At 32.7% G+C, this 22,342-nt stretch overlaps 1 protein-coding gene across 2 annotated transcripts; it reads right to left on the bottom strand.

Annotated features, from left to right (window-relative positions):
* Positions 1-164: 164 nt before the first annotated feature.
* On the bottom strand, positions 165-22,089 carry LOC138327792 (uncharacterized). 2 transcript variants are annotated; one of them, XM_069274177.1, is made up of 28 exons: positions 21,951-22,089; positions 21,013-21,097; positions 20,509-20,649; positions 19,542-19,991; positions 17,526-17,648; positions 16,876-16,920; positions 15,886-16,008; positions 15,668-15,700; positions 13,337-13,420; positions 12,758-12,886; positions 11,919-11,954; positions 10,730-10,849; positions 10,312-10,383; positions 9,836-9,958; positions 9,481-9,555; positions 8,115-8,168; positions 7,284-7,412; positions 6,525-6,557; positions 6,128-6,244; positions 5,693-5,752; positions 4,441-4,563; positions 3,740-3,802; positions 3,422-3,463; positions 2,896-2,967; positions 2,336-2,476; positions 1,753-1,782; positions 981-1,133; positions 165-342 (listed from the first exon to the last, which is right to left on the bottom strand). In XM_069274177.1, the coding sequence occupies exons 2-27, from the start codon at positions 21,089-21,091 to the stop codon at positions 997-999; spliced, it is 2,634 nt and encodes an 877-aa protein (XP_069130278.1). In that variant the 5' UTR covers positions 21,092-21,097; positions 21,951-22,089; the 3' UTR covers positions 165-342; positions 981-996. The 2 variants fall into 2 exon arrangements, with proteins under 2 accessions (XP_069130278.1, XP_069130279.1); XM_069274178.1 differs by lacking the exon at positions 17,526-17,648 and having other exon boundaries at positions 21,951-22,088.
* Positions 22,090-22,342: the final 253 nt, after the last annotated feature.

Below are 22,342 nucleotides of genomic sequence, written 5' to 3'. Positions count from 1 at the left end.
ATAAACGCGTACAGAATGGATTTATAAGTAGGTTGATATTTCTTTCATACTTCAGCTTAAGAATGCCACAGTAGGACAATTCAATTTAAATAGCAAAGAATATACTGAAATCAACATAAACCAATTCCAAAACATTTTATAATTACATAAAAATGAGAACTGAGTTAGTTATGTATGTCTTTATTTCTGTTTTAATGGCAACTTTGTATATAATTTGGTTCAATGGACAAGGACACACGAAAATAAATCACAAACGTTACAGAAAAACACAAAATATAACTCTGATTTTTGGATTTCCGACGAATGAAAACTCTTCTTGTTTTGCAGGACGGAATATTTAGGCTGTCAAAACAAAAGGAAATCAATGCAAATTTAACAAAAAAGAACTAAGAAATATTGCAAGTATGTCACTCAGTTTGCAATTGTGTCAGTAACAACAGCAACCGACAATTCATGAGTCATTCCCGAAATATAATTTTAGGTCAACCCATACTATATGTAATAACAGCTTTATCTACATAGTAAGACTTGCAACTTGCAGACTATACTTCATTATGCATCTATTATACCTGTACGCAGTACCTGTAAAACTGTCTTAGAATTCAGTTATTGCTTAGGCAATAAAATGACGTAACTTCTTGTAAAGTCATCTGTGATTGGCTAAGTCTAAACTTAAAACTGTTATAGACTTAAGAATGTTTAATGATCCTATGACCTGAATATGATATAAGGCATTGTGACTTTAACTAGTTCCTTTGGTGTAAAAGGAAACACGAATAGATACAAAGCAGTAACGGGATTTGTTTCGAAGATATAATCTATATTTAGCTTTCCTCTTCTTTAAAACATAATATACATGCATAAGATATCATAATATCATTTACAAATTTAATCTAATATAATGCATTTCAACTGGAATTTTGAGATAAATTTAAGAACGTGAAAATTATTTTATCTGTTCTATCCGATCCCCAATTTACCTTTGAGTGCCGCAGGTTAGGTACGTCTGACACATAAGCACATGCTATAATCATATCGTTGTCCTGTGGCACAGCTGAACTCAACCCATCCAATTCCAAAAAGCAAAAAGCGGAAGTAATTGTCGCCGATAGCAGACGGAAGAAAGGGACAATCTATCGGTGTAAACAAAAAGCAACGCCTAAGCTGAAAAGCCATGTGTTATTTTGTCATAATAAGCAAATGACGCTTTTATGGGCTACAAAGAAATCACCGCCAATAAATTGCAATGAGCAAATCGCGAAATGCGACACTTTCGAAATTAACAACTATACAATAAACCATCATGCAATACAATTGATGCATGTGGAAACAAAAGATGGAATACAATGTTTTGGTATACTTATTCTGTCGTTAACAATCCTACATAAATATACATAATTGCACCCAATATTTTTAAAAAAATCATGCGAGAGCAGATTATATTTGTTCAAGTTAGTATCTACATATTGTTTGTTATCCTGTTGTGTTAGCTCTCCAAACATTTCCGGGATGATATATTTTTTGTTGGCGTAGATATATAATTATAATGTTTTGAAGTAGCAAATAACACCTGATCCTAGCATCATGAATCTGCGTTACAAAAAATGTTCGATGTATCAACTTAAAATTAATTTGCAAAACGTAAGGAATATTACATGCAAGCATAAAATGCAAAGAGTTATACAGATTATTTGTTACATATATATTTATACTTTAGGCATTTATAGTTGTTTAATACACGGCCTTAATTACCTGGATTGATAGTGGGTTGTGTCGTCGTAACTGGAATAAAATCAAACATTATGCATTAGGCATATATAATGTACAAAATATTAATAATGATCACCTCTACACAGGGCAGTGCTGATACATAATTTACACAGAACATTTTGGAAACTAGACACATTAACAAGTAGTTGTATCAACTATTTCACTCAGGTAAAATATCAGATGTTTTAACCATCAAGTTTTGTTTCAAATATACACGTGTATCTCCTTTTTAACGTGTAACTTCAAAACGTCTCTACTTTCAATTTTTCGGCTACTCAATTAGCTTTCTTCTAGGAAACAGTGTAGACGTCTTTGTAAGTAACCATCAACCAGGAAGTTTCAAAAGTTATGAACAAGCACTTTTGAATACACATTTACATAGTTGGCTAGAAGATGAAATGAAATAGACCATTATATGAGATAATAGATGTTTTTGGTTAATAGGATATTGTTCTCTTTGAGTGTAGTATATGCTATTTTGCAATTAAAGAGATTGTATTATGATATGGCATTCTTTCTTATCCTATTTGAAATTTCTGTTCAATCAGTTTACAGTGTCGGATACCTTTTTCGTCTACGCAGCTACATGCCGTAATGTCGAATTCTTGTCCTATGTTACACGAAAAGTACATGTATTGCCCTGGCATCCACGCCATCGGTGTCCGGAACTCACGCCTAGCACCGGGAACTTGCTCATATATACAATCTATAAAAGGTCAATAGTAAATCACCATCAATATACTGTCCACGCGTTTCATTTGCAGGTTCGTATCAGTTGTAACGGTATACGTTGTGTCAACCGAACAATACTAATGGTTCGTTGTTGAAATGGACTACATGTACTATGATCAAAGATGACCGACTCGATGCATTTTATTTGGCATCGACATATTAGTTTGGTTGAAAACGTAATGTAATGGATTGGAATTCGAAGAAAAGTGATTTAATATGGATTTCATTGTATTTTGACACTTTTAAGTAGCGTAGTTATTTGAAAGAAATTTGAGTTACGTGAACACAACTTCATATTTACTAAACGAAACTTTAGTTGATTTAATTCAATACTGCGTATATTACATGTGCCTTGACCCTATAATAACAGGTACCATACAATAAACAGCTTACCTTTATTGGTAATAACAGTACCGGTAGAAGACGGTGGACTTGCTGTGGAGGTTGGTGGAACCGTAGAGAACTCTATGTTAATTAAGTAAGAACAAAGTAAAAAAAAAAAAAAAAAAAAAAACTATTATTAGCTTTGTAGAGCAATGGCGGATAAATAAACTAACTTATAATTGATTCAATATACATTATATTTTGTAGTGGTTTTATATTTCCTCGTCGTATTCTGTAAACGTGGATTTTTTTACGAGCGCTTAACTTCGCGATTTACTTGCATTAAACTTTCGCGTTAGATAAAGCGACCCTTGCGCAATTACCGTATATATCCCGCTCGCGTAAACTTCTATGTTTACAGTAGGCTGTATCGATAAGAGTATATATTTATCTTATATTTATATCTAGTTTGTAGATATTTAAGTTTAAACACATCAAGAACTTTAAATGCTTCAAATAATTAGTGCATTTATATGGATTTAACATCAATTGTAAAATAAAACATAACTAAATGCAACTAGATTGAGGATCTTACCTGGCCTGGTCGTAGTCTGATCTGTAGTAGCTGCAGTACTCGCTGATGGAAACATGACACAATACAGAGTTAAAACAACAACAGAAGTACAAATATTTACAATAATGTTAAAAGGATGAGGAAAATAGATTAAGGGGTGACGGAGAAGTTTTAATCGTATTGTGTTCCAGTTGAATATTTCCTTTCAGTATCGCTACGCTTGATAATTACGACTGTTTCAGTGAATCAAAATTATTAATTCTATATTCACCATATGCGTCTAAAATGGATTACCATACAACATACTACATGCTAACAAAATCGTTTACCAACTCTTACCCGCAGTACTCTTTGGTGTAGTTGTAGTCCTCGATGGGGAAGAGTTATCAATGATTTTAGTATCTGAAACAAAGACAACAGAATAATATTAATCAAGTAAAATCGATCCAATTTTACTCTCTGGACAATTACAATCGAATAAAAAAGGCAGACGTTTTGTTCTTATTTCAATACTGATTTTTTCTCAAAACTCATACGCAAAATGAATCACCATAAACCATTTGGTAATACTGTCGAGAAAACAGCTTATATAGACAAACAAAATAATTATATAACATGAACAAACCCGTAAAGGATTTGACTTAATGACTGGTCGTAAATCTGATTATTAAATGATGCTTTAACTGTAAACAATGTCACCAAAATATGATAATAATATGTAATTGTAAAGTTAAAACTGTTCCCCCGCTGTGGTCGGGTTTGTAGATAACTTTTCACAGACCGGGTCGATCCCGCACAGACGTAAGAAAGTCAAGGGTTACACGTGAGTTTTCTTCGGCCACTTTAAGAAACGTGATTCATATCTAAAAAGTGATTCATAACAGTATAAATGTTTTTCGATGAAAAATAAATTAAAAGTTTATATTTTTATTAATCCTTGATTTGTGTTAATGTAAACAATTAATATACTTGATTTTCCATCGAAATGATGATAAACATCACTGATGTTCTTTGGTATAATATGTCTCTGAAAAGCGTACCTTTGTCTATACACTTGCACAACGCAGATACAAATCGTTCACTTCCAGAACAGTCGTGATAAACTAGACCAAGTCCAACGACATGTTCAACGAATCCGTCCCCACGCTCTTCGAATGCACAGTCTGTGATGTACAAAGAAAATTTTATAAAGAAAAAAAAATACTGAAAAACATCTATACAAACAACGAGCATTATAAGTTCAAAAAAAAAATAACCTTGATTATTTCATGACTCAGAAAGCCTCTGAAATGGGTATTGATTGAAGTGATATTGTACACAAAAATATTTTAGACTTTAAAACATTTCACCTTCTGGAAGACCACGTTTGTTAGATATCTGTCAAACTGTCGGTATACCCCACTTAGATACTCTTCAAATATGAATAAATGATAAATTTGCATAAGTTTTCCCAAATATCTTAACGCGTTATTGTAGTTGTTTCGTAGCTGTTACTGCTTTTTTAAGATGACGATTTTGTAATTGCAATAAATCGAAATATGATGACAATTCATTGATTTTGTTTTATAAAATGTAATGAAATAAAGCAAAAAACTGTATTGACCAATCGCCAGGCAGTACAGTATCTAGTTACGCCTCGTAATCAGAAGTGCACATTCACCTGGAATGTCTGAGCAAGCGTCGTAACATTTACAATACAAAATACAACGTCTCGTGTAATATATGGGCAGTTTGATTGACCGCTGGCGATCCGTCAATTGAAAGTTTAGGTCTTCGAGGACTACGTCATCACCCGATGGCACAAGAATAATATGCTATCTGACTATGGAATGCCAGATGGCGTTTGATAGGCTGTACGTGGTAAGTACTGGAAATTGGCTGTGACATCTGTAGTTGTTTAGCTAACATGTTATATTGACACAACAACTGAGGACATTTAATTACAGTATTATATATATCCTATCTTTGAAACAAAGCATAATTGATACAAGTGAATAGTGTCTTGTAATAAATCGATTGATGTTATCTACTTTCAAGAACGCAATATGAATATAATATGTTTTACAAGATAGTGTTATGGTAAAACTTAAAAAAAAAAAACAATTAAATCGAACCTGTTAAATATTACATTTTAGAAAAAACAATTAAACAAACGTTAATATGAAAAACACAAACTTGTCATTTGTATTAGATTGGATAAAGATAAATTCAACAGTTTATGTTGACTAAATATTGTTTTGTATGAAATAATATTGACTTCATCGAAAAGAGATTAGTAAAACAATCTCTTACTTTGAACTCGGTTTTGGTCGGTTATAGTGATGACAATATCATTTTTGCCAGATCCAATTGCTGTTGATGACATATGAAAAGAAATAAAAATACATCCTGATTAAAACATACCAAGAAACATAAATATAACCAACTTTCATATTCGTAATGTGAGTTGGGAATAGATTTCTATTTATTTCACATAATTTATTTCGATATATAGTCTGTTATGGTTTTTATTTTAATCTTAAATCTATTTTTTAAAAGCAGATGCAAATCAAATGTTCTCGGGCCGATAGTCAAATGCCGATTTTAGTAGCGTTATTGATGTCCTCTAACTTTGCATGATAGAGTGTCAGACTTAAATCGCAATATCTTATATTAAATAGAAATTCGATCTGCATTGTCAATGTATGTATATATGTAGATCCAGACAATCGCTACTGTGTCACTAACCTCCACACGCGCACAAAGAGGAGTAAAACAGCTGTGACGGAGGACAGTCACTGTAAACATCTCCTAATCCCGGAATATACTCTACAAATCCATTTCCTCTTGCTTCCAGATTACAATCTACAAAATGCTAATAGGTTAGAATATTTTGCAAACATTTTTAATATTTTCATATTAATCCCGGAATATACTCTACAAATCCATTTCCTCTTGCTTTCCAGATTACAATCTACAAAATGCTAATAGGTTAGAATATTTTGCAAACAGTTTTAATATTTTCATATTTTGATAACATGTTTGAGAGTTGTGTATATTTCTAAAGACACTTATTCCAACGTATACATTAATTATCCCGATATGGAAACTCTAAAAGTATATGTGATGCAGTCAGAGACCCTACCTGTAGTTGGCTTTGGTATGGCAACATTTCCACCTGAAATTAAAATTTGAAAAAGACGATAATTTTAGAAAACATATCATTATACATAATGTGTCTGACCAACTGACTTGCGTAAATAAATATTTAATAATTACCTAAACGTATTTTACTAGAATCAGCTTTCTTGAAAACTTGATTGACACAATATGTTCTAAAACAGTAAAAAGATGCTACAATAGTATAAACACATTACGAGATATCTAGAAACAACATTAAAGAGAGGTAAAATTTGTTTAGGAGTGAATAGAATTAACTCTTATTGGAGGTATAAGGTGCATTTTTGCATTAACCAATTAACATTTTTGATATGTTAGACATAAATGATGAGAATATATCTCAACTAGTATTATTAAAAAGTAGTCTTTGATTTTAAAGGAGCATTTTACACAGCGTTTTGGGAACAACGGTATGTCCTTTTGATATGCGTTACAGTGAAAACACAAAGCCTGACCCCAAGATCATGTAACGTTTGACTTAACTCCAAAAAAAGAGTCCTAAGTTTTTAGACTTAGTCCTTAGCCAAATACAGATGACGTTACAAAAATATGACATCATTTTATTGGCTAAGCAAAAACTTCAGTCTAAGACTGTTTCATGATCTCGAGTTCTGAATAACACCGGCCACTGATTTTACCGACACCTGTCTTATCCGACACATTTACATGTTCTCGGTCCCATAGAGTGTCGGTAAAACCAGGATTCACTGTGCTTGATACTCACCTTTGGTAACACAGTCGCACTCTGTGATGCTAAATTCTTGTCTGGTAGAACACCCAAAGAACACCCAGTCACTCAAAGATTCAAAATATTCTAAATATCCATGTCCAGATTTCTTTCTGTTTTTACATTCTGAAATCATATGTGAAGTGCATATATTAAAACAATATAAATATTTTTCCCGTCAGAAACTGATCATACTCATTACTTTTGTTCTTAAAGTTGATTGATCAGACATATAATTCATTTACTGTTGCAATATATCATAAAATATTTGCAGGTTTTGTCTTTCGTTGTTTAGAACTCTTTTAGTATTTCTTGGACTAAAACATTGATTCATCGTTGTCCCACTGATTCCATTATTGTATTAAATTATGTCATTATTGTTAAAGGCCCACTACCTTTCCGAAACGGCTTTTAATTCTTAAAATGCGAAAGTTAAACGAGATCGATAATTTTGTAGAGTCGCAAAAGTTATTAACTTATCGTTAATATGACCAATCATCATCTTCTAAAGAATTAAATTAAAATAAAGAAATTTTTTAATTTTTCGCCGTCGTCCTACATACCGATCGGTAGTTGACTATCACTGCGCCAGACGGCAAAAAAGCGAAATGAATCTCTACATTTATCATATATTACGCTTGAAATCTTGCATATGTTTTGTGTTGTTACCTCATCTTATGCCATCGATATGTATTTTCTAATGTTACTATTGTTTTTAAGGAACCTTTATTTTTTGCTCCTGAAAGGTAGTGGGCCTTTAACATTCGCGGTGACGAACGTTTCTTCACAACTATAATTTCTTGTTATACAATATTAAACAGTACTCACGGAATCCATCGTTGATTGAAGTGGTTGTGGCTAGGAATGTTATTGTCGTCAAATCTATACAAGGAAAATAAGACAATGGATGCTTGTGAAAACTTGATATGGCATTTGTGCAGTATTATTTGTCATAATATAATTTCAGGCAAAGCCTATCTGAGAACGCAGCAGTTAATCCATTATTTTGATTGTTGGTTTGTTTTAACTGTTACTAAATAGAAATATGTCATGTAAATAAAGGATTTCTAACAGCGGAAAGATATCTCATCTGACCATTCAGTCTTGGGGAGGCTGAAGTTGGTTCCGAGTTCCGAGTTCCGTTTAAGGATTTTGTTTTTAAAAACAAAATTTAAAAATTTTAGTTTATGTAATTTGAACATATTACAAATGTTCTCTGGTGCGTTTTTTATGGATAATTTGTGATAGAGCTAGTTTAAATACGTTTCCAAATAACATCTATTTCCGTTTATGTAAAACGAAACTCGGAACCAGTTCCGAATTCCGTTTAAAGAAATTCTCTATCATTTCAGATGAAAAAGTCAATGTGCTTTGGACATATTAGAAATCTTGCCTGTTGGCTTTTTTAATGGATTAATATTGGTAAATCCACTTTAATTTAGTTTTCGATCAACTCCCAATTTTTCAACTCCCATTTTTTCCGAGTTCCGTTTAAGTAAAACGGAACTCGGAACCAGTTCCGAGTTCCGTTTAGCTTAAACGGAACTTGGAACTCGGAACCAACTTCAGCCCAGTCTTGTGCTTTGTTCTTATTGCTTATTACTGACTAATTGTACTGCTTGAAACTATGATTAGAATCATCAATTATTAGAATCATTGCTTTGCTGAATTACTGGCATTGAGCTTATAACACGAAAAACAATATTGAACACAGGATACTATTACTTTCACTTTATGCAAATATACGTAACTGCGGCAACAAAACATATCTCAACGTCATTCTCCGATCCGTTGCCAGGCGGAAAATTCCGAAGCGAATGGTCACGTTAAACGGCTTTTAAGTAAAGATTCAGGTATTTTAAGAATAAATTGGAATGTTCATATTTCACTAATGTTTTCATTTCGAATTTTTTCAAAGTATAGCTTCTTTTTAAATGATTGACATAGATTAACGATACCGAGACACCTCTGTCACAAGTGTTCGCTACACGAATTGGCCTTCGGCGCTTTCGCCGCACTCTCTACTAGCAAGTGACATTATGTATTTTCGAAACAAATTTGACAGATGAAAGGCGCGTGTCTCTTGCTATGCCATATGCGGAGACTTATGTCAAAGACAAACTTATTTGAAGGACCAAATGATTCTCTATCGAAAAGGTACACACTGGAATGTATTTTGGAAATTTTAACCAACCTGCTCTGTTGGAAGTTGCAGTGGGGCTGAGTGTAGTTTTCGGATTGTTGTTTGTCTCATCAATAACCGTTATACCTACAGTAAAAGAATTCAAGATTAGAATAAAATATGGTGGTAATATGACGATAATTGATAAATACATGAATACCAATCGTATCTAGTTTTGTTAAACAAAACATAAATTATACATTGTTATTGATACTCAATTTCATTTTAACAAAATTATACCAAAAAGGAATGACAATGAAAAGTAAATAAACAAATTTAGTGCTGCAATGTGTAGACCCTCAAAAGTCTGTGTTTGTGACTTTGAGGATTCTGTTATGATGATTATCGCCAAAGAAATCAAATTTACCTTTATCTATACAACGACAAAGTCCATTGACGAATCTGTGATTATTTGCACATGTATAGTATACATCCCCTACCCCCGGGACGTTTTCTATATACCCGTCTCCCTGCGCCTCGAAACTGCAATCTGCAACCAAATAACAGGTTACATTAGTGTATGATCTTATCATAGTGCTGACTTATAATATGTTGAACTAATATTAAATGAAAATATTGTTTCATTTTCAAGCAGTATCAAAAAACTGAAATTAAATTACCGATGTAATATAAATCATAATGATTAATGATTTCATTGATATTTTTTCACATAAACTAAACATTTGTTATGTTGAAGACCTTTTTGTAAGGCTATAATAGAAAATGATACCGCTATTTTAATTAAAAGATGTTAAACATGTATTCCGAAAATTAAGACAGACGTACAGTTTTTATTATTTTCATTTAACACAAGATTATTTGAATTTCGGAGTAATTACTTACCGACTTTGTTTGCGTCCGTTAATCTAATAGTATCAGTTCTAGTATGTCCATCTGTATGTTCACTGCCACCACCTAAACATGAATAATTAGTTAATGGAGTAAAAGTATATAAATATACCCAGCTAAATTAGCAAAAGGTAGATAGTTGTTATCAAATTTTTAAAAGTACTTATGATACTTCAGTGTTATCACTAATAGAATAATATAAACTTCTATCTTTTTCTCTGTAAATCTTCTAACAATATTTCACAAATAAAATCACCTAAAAATAAATTATTTCAAATATCTAACAAACTATTCCGATGCTGTATAGTAATTTTGCAATGCAAATAAAAAGACGAAATAAATCTCCGACATTAACTCAAAGATATTACGTGATTTATTTTACGTGTCTAAAATACATATATATAGTACCTACCTGTACAATCGCATACTCTCATGCTGAATATCTGGTTTGGGGGACAGTTGTGATATACAGCTCCAAAATTAGCAATGTGCTCAATATATCCTGTTCCTTTTATCTCAAAATTGCTACAATCTGGATATAAATGGAACGGTATTACATGTAACAGATAAAAGAAACTAACTGAAATTGGAAGATTAGATAAAGTCGAAACAACTTCTGTAACATAAGCACAAGGTTTATATAATACAACATGTTCACACAAGTACAAATTTACCCAATGAAATTAATCATTTTTCAAATTGAAAATAATGGAAACAGCGTACGTTAGGAAATTAAAAAAGCTTACGAATACTAACATTAGCGGATGATTGCAATGAAATATTTCAAATATAACGTAGAAAACTAAAATGTAATAGTTGAAACCTTTCGCGAGTTTAGTTTGATTATAAAGTGCGCAAAAGTAAGTTTACAATTATGAAAGTACATATAAACAATCCATTAAATTCAATCGAATTGATGTGACTTACAGTTTACATACAAACTGTTCATAACAATAAGCGCATAGTAAGACTTTAACCCGAATCTCGTTTGAAGATGAGTTAATGAGTTACTTCCCTTTGAACACTGATTTGTTAAGATGTTGTCACGATCTATTGCGATTATTATGAAAGGATTGCATTAGATGAAACAATATTTAAATGGTATCAGAGTGCAGATCTACATTATTTTGAAACAATTATGAAATGAAATTGTATACATCGAAGTATGAATGCAATAAATTAATTATAAATATCAAATGTGATCTAATGTCTTGAAACACTGAGTCGCATACCTACCATATATACTAGTATTGCATTATCTATGTATAACAAGGAATAGTAAAGCATTGTCATTGAACAGCATTGGATAATACAACATTGTACATGGATAACATGAAATAGTAAAACAAAAGTCTATGAATAATATGAAATGTTACAGTATTGCATATACATAACATGAAATACAATATCATTGTCTTTGAATAGCATGGACAAAATACTTCAAAGGTCCAAACTACCTGTTTCATCTGTTGTCGTTCACATATCCAGTTTTGTTATGACATAGTCATACAGTGATAGTAACTCCTATAGTATTGAGGATGATGCAAAATATGATCTAGTTTATGGTCTTTGAAGTAAAATAGTACCATACATATACAAACCTTTAGGTGGTCCGCGTGGTGGAACGGGATTTGTTCCTTCAATGAAAAACAGGGAAACATATATAACCACATATGTACATCTTAATGAGTTTTAGATAAAGCTGAATTCCTTGCACGATTAATCTCTATTACAAAAAGATGATTGATTTATTGATTTTATTCCTGTTGTCACAGACAGGCGACGACACTTTCCGTTACTATTGATACTGACATCCGATCGGTTTGAAGATCGTGTCCTTATTAGTCGTGAATCAGAGATCAAAGGAAAATGACAATTTTAATAAGTATCCAGTATACATAAGTAAAGTACTGTACACATTATTAGGGGGATGTAAGAGATAATTAGTCGTTAAGCAGCGATTAAAGCAAAATATCAATTTGAAAGTAAATATATATCCAGTGTGTAATAATTATTGTATATTGTAAGAGGTAAAACTGATACGCTGCCATTCGTCTAGTTTTATCTTAATTAATTTGCATTCGTTGCTTAATTTGAATATTGTCATCAATGATGATGCATTTACTTTATTATAAAGGGTTATCCCGTGGCTGCAAGGGAAATAACAAGACAAGTTGATGATATCGTCTTAAGGCTACATGTACCGCATTACAGGTTTCTATGATGAAGCGCAATGAAAATGCTTGGATACTACTATAATTTCAAGTGTGTCATTATGACCGGTCAACACTCTGCAAGCCTCGTGTTTACCTGCCAAAATCTTACATTTGGGTTGAGATAACCCTGTCTATTAGACTGACCGTATCTTATATTATATTAGCATTCAAACCATCTAAAAAATGCTGAAATATTCATGGTCTTCATAGAATATACCACATACCTGGATCCACACAGTCACAATGACTGAGACTGAACACCCATGAAGGGGAACACTCATAGAACACCCAGTCCATTATGACGATATTGTACTCTTTGAATCCATTAGCCTCTTTGATACGATCATTACAACCTAAAAGTTTTAAACATGTCATATATACAACAATCATAATTGTGTAGCATATTATTTCTTTTAAAATCTATCTCAATAAAGACAGAGACGATAAGTAAGATATTAAGATATATTTGTTATTTTTATCTTATTATTTTTATGTAAACCAGATATCAAAGAATCAATTGATTATAGTGCCGACTGGTATGTTTAACTTCAGTGTCTTTGAATTACTGAGTAACCAGCTAACCTCGCAGGATGATATTTCCGCGATTTCGCGAACATCGAAATTATCACGAAAATTGTATTTGCAAAATATCGAAAATTAGTTGACTCATATAAGTCCTAAAAGTCAGAACGCGAAAATTTAAAACTACTTATTCTTAATTTGCGCGTATTTACTTCAGTTTGTGAAGATATGAACCAGCGTAAATGTCACGATATACAGTGGTTTTAAAACATCATACTTACGGGCAGTGTTGTCCTGTGTTGTACTTTCGGAAATGGTGGTAGCAGCAGTAGTAGTGGGTGATGCTGTTGTAGATGTAATCATATCTGAATGAAAATTGAAGTGTCATAATATCTATAGAGATCACAAGATAAACTAATGACATAAACACAAGTAAGGAAAGAATCTGTTTGAATTAATTGCATTGCAATGTCCAAAAAGCCAGTTGCTCTAGTATATTATGGAAGAGAAGAGCGGGTATTATAGACATTTTCAATAGTAAGCGTGAACGTACTACGCGCGCGGACTCGGACAAGTACAAGGCGATTTCTTGGGGTCGTCTCAAAATAAAATCTGTAAAAAACAAATGAACAATAGGAAAATGTTATTATTGAGATCATATTCATCCCGAAAAAAAACCGATATCAGGATTTCTTTAGAAACATTTGAGTTTTCACAACGCCTGAGATTTACATACATTATGTACTACCTAATCTCAGACAATGTACATTATACATACCTAACATCAATATTTATAAATGACGCATACATTACTAGTATACTACTTATTTTAAGTTTTGGTAAATGAAAGAGATTATTTATACAACCATATATAAATTAATGGTATTTAACCTGCAATAACTTTTTGATTATATTTCATTACGGTTGTCAGGGTATGATGTGAAGAGTGATTATGACTTACGATTAAACCACAGTGCAATGTACCTGAAGACCAAAATTCATCTGACTAAATCTATCAATACATGCAATATCGGTAAAATGATATGGGTTTCAGTTTAAAGTAATTAAAGCATAATACATTACTGAATCTCTGCTGAAAGAAATATATGATAGATATTTGTAACAATGGTTTTGTATGCTAGATGTCAGAAACAATTAATTGCCTTCATTACCATTGCATTAACACTAATGATTGTTTGAATTTTGCCAGTAAATCTTACGTCTACCCACATAAATCTCTATCTGTTATTGGCATTTAACAGACACCCATACTTCACTGCTACACGCACGGTAAGAATGTATTATTATAATATGCGAGTTCAAACGGTAACAATCACGTGCACTGAGCGAGCCATTCAAACCTACGATATAGCATTGGTGACGATAGTTATTGTTATGTTTTACGAAAACAGTTTATTTTGTCTGAAAGCCATAACTTCACAAACGTCGACAGTTTGTTGACTTGTGTTCCTAGGATGGTACAAAAGTGTGCCTATAGATCTATACAGTTTGACCTCTTGGTGGACATAAAGCTAATTGCTCATGATGAATAGGTTGTCGGGTACTGTATAAACTTTGTACGCATTCTGATTGGCTAACACGTTGAACTTTAACTGATCTACTATTTCCTCAGTGGCAATTGATATCTTTTCAACGTCGTCAATAATGAAATGAATCTGAAATGGACTTAAACTTGAATACAATAGTTTGTTGATTATTTGGCAGGAGTATACACAGTTGTGTGATCGTACGACATACGAAAGAAAACACACCGCATATTTTGGAATGTTGAGTTTTACGACACCATTAGCCGACGGAATCTCTTACCGCAATCAAATTACGTATATAGAGAATCCAGTAAATTGCGGGGTATTAATTATTGTTTTATATCACAAAATATATTACTTTACATTTATTAGTAAATGCTTGTTAATGGTTGATACTAAATGTTCAGAAGTGAAGACGAACATTGTATGTAGGCATAAATGTACTGCCTGTACTACACAGAAACAAGTTTGTCTACATTATATTATCGAAAGTGGGTGGATTTCGTGTGAGAGATGGGCGGTCAGAGAAAATACGATTGATCACATGCAAATTTATAACATGAGGTACAATATCAACTGCAACGTATGTAATCTGCATATCGTGTATGAAGTATAATACATTGCAAGTCGGTCTCAATTTTATACTGACAAAACAACGTAATGACTGAAGAATGTCTGAATTATAATTCAAAATTGATTCTATTATAATTAATAAATTCAGAGCCCTGTTTTAAATTACGTTCATTGCAAATACAAATAATGCAACTTTCCTTTAGAGACGATCCCCAGAAATCGCCTGGTACGCGTCCGAGTCCGCGCGCGTAGTACGTTCACGCTTACTATTGGAAATGTCTATGAACATGGTACAAATTTCTTTTTTTTTCGATCAAGTTGAAAGTAATTCAAACTCAATATTACCCATTGCAATTTTTAGAACCTTTGAATTCTAGGCAGATTGACATCAAATCGATCAGCGCTATAGACAACAAAAAATGGTATGTCGATAAGTAAAGAACTTTTTTTCTGTGTGTAATAAAGCGGGTTAACAAGAAATTCTATACACACCTTTCGTCGTTGGCTCTGTTTCTGTCATTTGATCTGTAGTAAAAAAAAGATTGAACATCTAAAACGGTTACTAGTAAATTAAATACATTTTATTTGTAAGTATTAAGGCTGGGAATGATTTAAAAAAAAACCTACAGTTATAAAGTTGGAACACCTTCTGGAACTCGACCGTGAAGACAATCGGCCGACATGAGTCAATGATCATTAATCAAGCTTACCTTTTGGAACGCACTTGCAAGCAGCGTTCAGGAAAAGTTGGTCCTTTCCACAGCTATGCCAAACCTTCCCTATCCCCGGAGTATCCTCCACGTAGCCTGTTCCTTGTCTTCGGGAACGACACACTGAATAGACAGATTTGCAGAATTAATAGAACATCGTCATTGCAAAATTGAAAGAAGTTCAGAAGATAACAACTGACCAATCATATGCCTGAAGATACTTCGGATGGGAAAGTAGTTTGATTCTTTGATGTACATGAAAAGAATCAAATAACGGTATATTGTATGACATCGTAATTGAGTGTCGCTCTCTGTTAATCTTCATAGATACGTCTTTTTACAAACAACATAATCCTAAGATAATTTCATGAATCTCATATCTTAGATATTGATGACACTTTCACTTCAGAAGCATTTAGCTCTATACCGTTTAGACATTTATAAATGGTCTCCAAGCATTGTTTCTATTAGACAGTGATTTATCGATTTTCAGATTAAATCATGGTGCTGCTACTATCTTGTATATTGTCATTTTTTTATTTTGAATCAAAACGCATTAGTATATGAAAACTTTTGGGGTCCACTGGTTACTCTTTTAAATAGTGTGGAACTGGACAAGTGTAGCTGAGCTCAATAATAATTGATGTTTTTTTCTCTAAGTATTTACCATATATTAAAATGACAATTGACATTATTGACGTAATTGATATATTGTGACATTGTTATTAAAATATTGTTTGTAAATTCCGTATCTAAGTAAAGGGAGCCATATGAATTATGCATTAAAGTAATATTTTACCGGTAATCTTGTTTTAGACTTTTTCGTGCCAGGGTTACATGGATGAATTGTTATTAATTTAGTCAGTATAGTAATTGCGCAAATTTACCATTTCGGGTTATATGTTCCAGATCTTATTTGCACTAAAACATGATTGCACCATTACATTTGCAGATTTTTTGCTAAGTGATACAAATTCCAAGTATATTTACCTGTGTCCGTGGTAACCGGTGTTGATGTGGGATCAGTAAACACACCTTCAAAGTAAATAGCAAATATAGATAATGGTATTTCAAAGAATATTGATTTCTATGAGCAAGTCGCCAATTACTGGTATAATCGCATATTCTCACATGACATTACTTAGGCATTAATAGGTGGGACATCAAAGGGTTACAGTGATGTTGTTCAACACCTCATTATCTATTATCGCCATGTATTCTGGAGTAATATCAACAGGTACAGACTATATTCTGACAAAACTGTGTTGTTCTGGTCCTTAATGCGGATTAGCAGTTTTGTATTAATAGTTTGAAGCATGAAACATTTTATTTTAAATGAAAACGAGAGACATGCATTCAAATAGCCTGATCACTAACTGTCGATCAAACTGCACGTGCATTTTTGTGTATGTTACGAATTAAAGTTAGTTCCTACAATTGATGCAAAAACGAGCGCGTGCGAGCTCGACGCATGGTTATGTACGTCTGACGATTGGTCAATTTACATGTATCAGGACTGGGATACTGTTTTGTTGTACATTTTTTTAAACTTATAATGGTATTGATATACATGTATCAACCCAAACGATAACTACATAACCTGTACATTAATTATACATATCAAATATCATCTCATATACCTTTCTTGAAACATCCACATTTGAACTGAATGAATTCCAACCCACTTCCACACTCGCTGTAAATATCTCCAAATCCAGGGATATTTTCAATAAACCCATTCCCGTCGGCCCTGAATGGACATACTAATGAATGCAGAAAAACATAACCTTTGACCTATTATATTAAAAACTAGACAAATAATAAAGAAATTTAAAAATGTGAAAAGTATTGCATGGTTTTAATCAGATTGTACATGATTATCTTTAATGAACCTCCTGTTAGAGAACACTAAATGTTATCTAATATACCATGGATGCCATCTTCCTCTTTATCCTTATTCTGAAAATTATTTTGGTCTCGCGATACTAAATAATTTCTTTAAAAAACAACAATAATAGAATCAGTTGTTATTTTGTCAAAGTATACAACATTTAAGGCATCATCTGAGTAAACAATGTCAAAACAAAAAAATCGCACATTATGAATGTACACAGAAATGTGAAAATACGTGAACTTGACTATACATGCATATCAAGAAATACATAATTTTAAACATTATATTTTTCTATTTGAAATGATTTCTGCGGATCAAATATCCGTTGTCTATGTCGTGTTGTTTAAATATATCTATTTTTAAAATAAAGAAGAAGAAAAAGTAGTTTTAAAAAATATAAAGAGACAAATACGCTGAGGGTACAGTATTACATTAATTAAACAAACTTCAAAAAAAAAAAAAAAAAAAAAAAAAAAATAAGCAGTCAAATATCAATGATCTTTCTTAAGTATTGTATTTGTAATATCCAACGTGAAGGTAAAAACTGTAGCGGTTGTAACATATATCCGATTTATCATTATAGAAAACTGAAATGATTTGTTTGCTGCACAGAATATACGGCGTCATTGGATTCTTGATATGAAATATTCAAATACATTAATATTCAGGACATGATATGACTGTACATCTGGAATCAATGTATCGCATTAAACTCAGTTTATATGAGTCATAGAGCCATTCCTACATACATACCGTCGTTCATTTTGTAAACATTACAATGCTAACAGATACACATCTCTGTAAACCACAACAAACCACCCCGGGGAACAGACTATACAGGTATACAGAACAACGGTGGTTATTTCCGTAACCCCCGGGGAATATCCTTATCGGGCACGGCAGACAGTATAAGGGAGATTTCCCTTGTCATGGCGTAATGGTGTAAAATATATAAATACAAATGAACGTTGATATAATCTAAAGAGTGTAATGCATAAAACAAATTCCATGTCTCACCTTTGATATATCAGTTAAATAGGTTTTATTTGGCAACGACATATAAGTACGTCTAGGGAAAATCGACATGCTTTAAAGATGCTCCACCGCCGACAGAGCATAAATGATATTCATTATTTGAATAATAATTGGTGTATTATCGTATATATATATATGTCTAATTAACACAAAAAATAATATAAATGATTTTTTTTGCCTTTGGTGCATGCGCAATCAGTACTTCATTCCATATAGGATATAGTGCCAAGGAATTTTTCATAATTTTAACTTGAAGTAAAATTAGAAGCTCATACTTTTCAATGTTGGTAATGGTGTAAAGTAAGTAACTTTTGTAACTGAAGAAAAAATACTAAATCGTCTTCTTCTGTTTTTGATAGTGAAAAAATACCATTTGTCGGCGGTGGGCATCTTTAAATGTGGCATGACACAGGAAGCAATCAACACGAGTATGCATAACATATTTGGCGTTTACACTGCCTTCCGGGTGGTATTAATCAGAAAGTGAATTAAAGTTTTTTCAACGCTATCAATTTTACCTAAACTAGTTGGGTTTTAACGAATTAAAATGTGACTTTAAAGTATAGTTGGTGTATTCATAATAGTAGGAATAACGCTACCACGCCTGAAACAACTGGTTCCATTGTTAGTTATCTCATAAGACGTTGCAAGATCTGTAATTTTGACAAAGCGGGTCGTGTTCATTAAGCCTAAATTGTACTTGATAGTGAACATGACATTTATATACCTGTGGTGTCGGTCGACGGGGGCACAGTCACTGGAGTCGTACTTTCCGTTGTGGGCGCGACTGTTGTTGTTGCTTTTGTTGGTTCTGTCGTTTTGTAAGTCGTTGTTGGCTTAGGAGTGGTAGAAGTAATAGTGGTTTTGCTAGTGCTTTTCATTGTCGTCGTCGTAGTAATCGTTGGTGTTGGTGCTGTTGTTGTTGTTGTTGTTGTTGTTGTTGTCGGAAGCGTTGTTGGCTTCATTGTTGTTGTTGGTGTCGTTGTTGTTTTCATTTCTGTTGTTGTCGGTGTGGTTGTAGTGGACGTTACTGATGTTGTTGTTTCTGTTGTTGGTTTCACCGATGTAGATGTTATAATTTTCTCTTCTGATGTTTGTTCTGGTGCAACTGTCATGACGTTGTTTAATTTTGCCGTTGACTGGGTCGGGGTAACAGTAGGTTTGCTTGTTGTCTGACCTGAAATTTGAGATGATACATCTTGTTGATGGTGTTAATAAATTAACAAACCGCCGTAGGGACCACCTCTGTATAAACCCAACATGCTTAAAAGATTATACTTTTCTATGGTTCTAAATAACCAATCCAAACGCAATGCAATAGTTGTATAAATGCCTTCTGGCAATAAAAAACAACTTTTTTTCTAGTAGTTTACCATAGGATATATCAAAGCTGAATTGGTAGTTAAAGCATATCTCAACGATTCGCCATTATTGTAGAATATATAAAAATCATTGCAAATATTTGGCCTGATGATAATTGTCTCTCCGATTAGAAAGTTCAAATAAGGGGCAATAATCTGGTATTATAATTTTACATAATTCATATACATGTATATTGTTATATAATTATAGAAGAAAAATCTTCATCTTTCCAATAAATATATATGGCATATCAATATATATGATATATTCCAAAATCAGTGAAATCATTATCATCACAAACAGCATAACATAATGGTATGTAACAAGCTCACCGACAGGAGGAAGGTCACAGTCACACACGGCTTTGTTATACAGGGTACCGGGTGGACACGGCATATCGATCTTAGTGTTAAACACCAGCAACACGAAGTAGTTATCTCCCTTTGGCGATACCTCCCGATCGCATCTCAGACCTTGGAAGGGGAGATAATCGTGAGAAATGTTATTATAACGCTACACTTTACAAATAGTACCATGTTCAGCTTTATAATGTCAGTTTTTTACATTTATACTTGCATGTATTTTGAGATTTGTTCCTGCTTATGCTTAAATTGTAGTTACACGCATAAACATAATAATCTATAAAAGAGGTTATAACATGTTTATTATTGATATGTAACATTATGTATAGCGTATAAGTATAATTTAGTAGTCAAATCATAAAGTAACATGACTGGGTATTTTTATAATTATGTAAAATTTTGATGCAGGCATTTGTCTGATACATGTGTAAACAATGGTTGAAAGTTATATACAATTGTATGTCGCTTACGCACCAAAACTCTCCCGGTTGATCGGAACAGCATAAATAAGCCCTGGTAGGAGTACGGTTAACGTAGTTAAAAATAGATGCATCGTCGACTGAAAATAAAGACTATCTCATTACAGTTTCTATTTAAATGAACTATTAGACAGAGTTTAAAGGCAATGTTTAAAATTTAAAAAAATCTTTCATTTTTGTATGGAAACTTTCTTACAATAATATGTAGATAATGTCATACAAGGAATCTGAAAGACCAAGTGTCTTACTTCGATCCTACATGCAACAAAATAAAATAATTATAGTGCACGTCTTAAAAGTTTCTACTTTAATTTCATGGCATTTCTATTGAAATTAGATTTACGTTCCCATGCCAAACGGCTTCTTACGCCAATACATTTTCACTAGTTATAGTTTTTAAAAACAAGCGTTTTACCTGAATTTGTAGCATTTTTAAGACGATTTATTTTCATCAATTGAAAATCATTGTGATATTCGCGAAATTAGATTAAACTCAACAATAAGTATTGTTACAGTATATTGCGATGAAATAAACACCAATTTAAGGGTTTGGTTTGTTAAAACAATATACGATCATGTTTACTTCGCAATTACAATACCCTCAATTGATGTTCAATTTGCTTAGCTATATGCCACTTCTTAAATTCCATAAATTTTACTCAGAGCATACAGAAACATCCATAGTAAATCCTAAGTAAAGAACAAGGGAACTTGGGATTCTAGACAGGTTATAAAAACTAGCTGTCTGCGACGATATGAGAACAAAATAAAGTCTTTTGTTATCCGTTATTATCGCAGTGATTTATATAATATTTTCATATTTCTTTTTGTATGATTTCAGTAAAAATGAACGGAAATAGTTTTCCCCAAAAAAAGCATAATATGGTAATAGTGTAATTTATCAAATGATATTTTTGTAGCAATCAAACTTACCTGAGTTTGTAGATTCAGCTTTCATACGAAAAGTTAAACCAAGAATCACATCCTTCTTACTTCTAAATAGCTTCTGTCAAAGAAAAGTGTTCTGCGTTTGTCTACCTGTGTGTATTCGAAAGTTATTCCACTGTGAGTTTGATTTATACTGGACAGATATTGAAACAATTCGAAAAGTCTAAAACGCTTCATTGAACTGACGTTATTTTCAAACGCCCGCGAGATACCAAAATCTGAGTCACGAGGTACGGAACAATGGCTGATATAGGCCAGAGGTGGTGAGTGCGTTCGAATGGAACACGACTTGCTTGGTGATACCTTGAGGGGAGAATGATGGGCCCTATCTGATGGTGTTCTGCATTGTCTCATGTTAGTGTTGGTCAGTTTGACGG

Source organism: Argopecten irradians, chromosome 7 (genome assembly GCF_041381155.1).
Source record: "Argopecten irradians isolate NY chromosome 7, Ai_NY, whole genome shotgun sequence".
Taxonomy (NCBI): domain Eukaryota; kingdom Metazoa; phylum Mollusca; class Bivalvia; order Pectinida; family Pectinidae; genus Argopecten; species Argopecten irradians.
The sequence above is the reverse complement of the archived record's forward strand: the minus strand, read 5'-3'. Positions and strand labels throughout refer to the sequence as shown.